Source organism: Amphimedon queenslandica, unplaced genomic scaffold (genome assembly GCF_000090795.2).
Source record: "Amphimedon queenslandica unplaced genomic scaffold, v1.1 AMPQUscaffold_2362_Cont25636, whole genome shotgun sequence".
In the NCBI taxonomy this organism is placed as follows: Eukaryota; Metazoa; Porifera; class Demospongiae; order Haplosclerida; family Niphatidae; genus Amphimedon; species Amphimedon queenslandica.
Genome location: NW_003557303.1, coordinates 1 through 1,287, shown reverse-complemented (window position 1 = coordinate 1,287; position 1,287 = coordinate 1). Strand labels below are relative to the sequence as shown.

General features: G+C 30.3%; 1 protein-coding gene across 1 annotated transcript; it reads right to left on the bottom strand.

Annotated features, from left to right (window-relative positions):
- Window positions 1–28: 28 nt before the first annotated feature.
- LOC109593238 (uncharacterized) lies at window positions 29–782 on the bottom strand (the record flags this gene model as incomplete). The annotated part of the gene is made up of 3 exons (XM_020008416.1): window positions 368–782; window positions 178–322; window positions 29–133 (listed from the first exon to the last, which is right to left on the bottom strand). Coding segments are annotated over exons 1-3 (443 nt in total), but the record flags the coding sequence as incomplete, so codon positions are not given.
- Between the last annotated feature and the right edge of the window lie 505 nt (window positions 783–1,287).

Sequence of the window (1,287 nt, the reverse complement as noted above, 5' to 3'; positions counted from 1 at the left end):
TATTATTTTTATTATCATAGAGTCTTACTCATTAGTTATTTTATGCAGCTGATAGCTCACATTCTTATCATACTCCACATTACTGGCCTCAGTAGGTGAGCTCCTATTAGTCAATGATTTATTGGATGTCTTCCTAAATAAAACATAATACGACACAACATTTAATCTTATACTTACAAATAAAGAAGAACAGAAACTGATAATATTATGAATATGATATTGATCAGTCCAGAGATCACAAGTGCTACAGTTATTCCAACATTAATAGACACTGCTGTATCTGTACTGTCAGTATCATCATCAACTGGCATTGAACTAGTCACTAGTAATTAAAATAGTTTATTATTATTGTAGACACATAACAAACCTGTTATCAAAGATGTTGTAGTGCTGTATGATGGTATTATACTTGATGAACTATGCCCAGTTGATGTTGTAGGTATAATAGTGGATATATTCTTGGCATTACTGGTTGATGATATTACACTTATTGAAATAGTGGATTCAATACTTGATACAGTTAGTGACTCGGCTAAAATAAAAGAGACGTTGACAAACATAATTTATTATGAAAATGATGTCTATGATAATGGTAGGATTTTGCCTCCTGTTTGCAATCCTAAGTAATGATGAAATATAGCATTTTAAAACCATCCCATGCACCCAAAATTATATAACTGATACTTTGCTTGCTTATAGGCTCACCACTTATAACTACTATAGCCTTTCTCATCTACTATAGCCTTTACTGTATATTAGCATAAGCTGCCATGACACTGTATTACAGCAACAGGATGATTCATTATCATTAAAGGTGTGTCATTAACTCATTATCATCTTCATTATTATTTTTTTAAATTATTATTATTATTATTATTATTTTTATTATTATTATTATTATTAATAGATGTTTACTTGTTCCGATGCTTCCAGTGGTGTCTGGAGAGAACAGAAAGAATTGTAAGTAACTGAATACCATCAGCTCATTCTCTCCCTCTCTCTCACCAGGTCAGTGATCAATGGTGACCAGACCATACCAGCTGTCAAGAAACTGATATTCAACGGAGTCTATAAGAAACTGATTGACTTTGACAATCACTTGGAGAATGTTAATGACGACTGGACTAACACTGACATTAATAAAGCTATTGAAGGAATATAAAGTAACCAATTAATTAATAATTATTATTATTATTAATAATAATATTAATTGAATAATACAATTGTTTATTAATTAATTATTAATTATTTATTTCTTTGCTTGTGGCGGTTCATGTACTCCATACA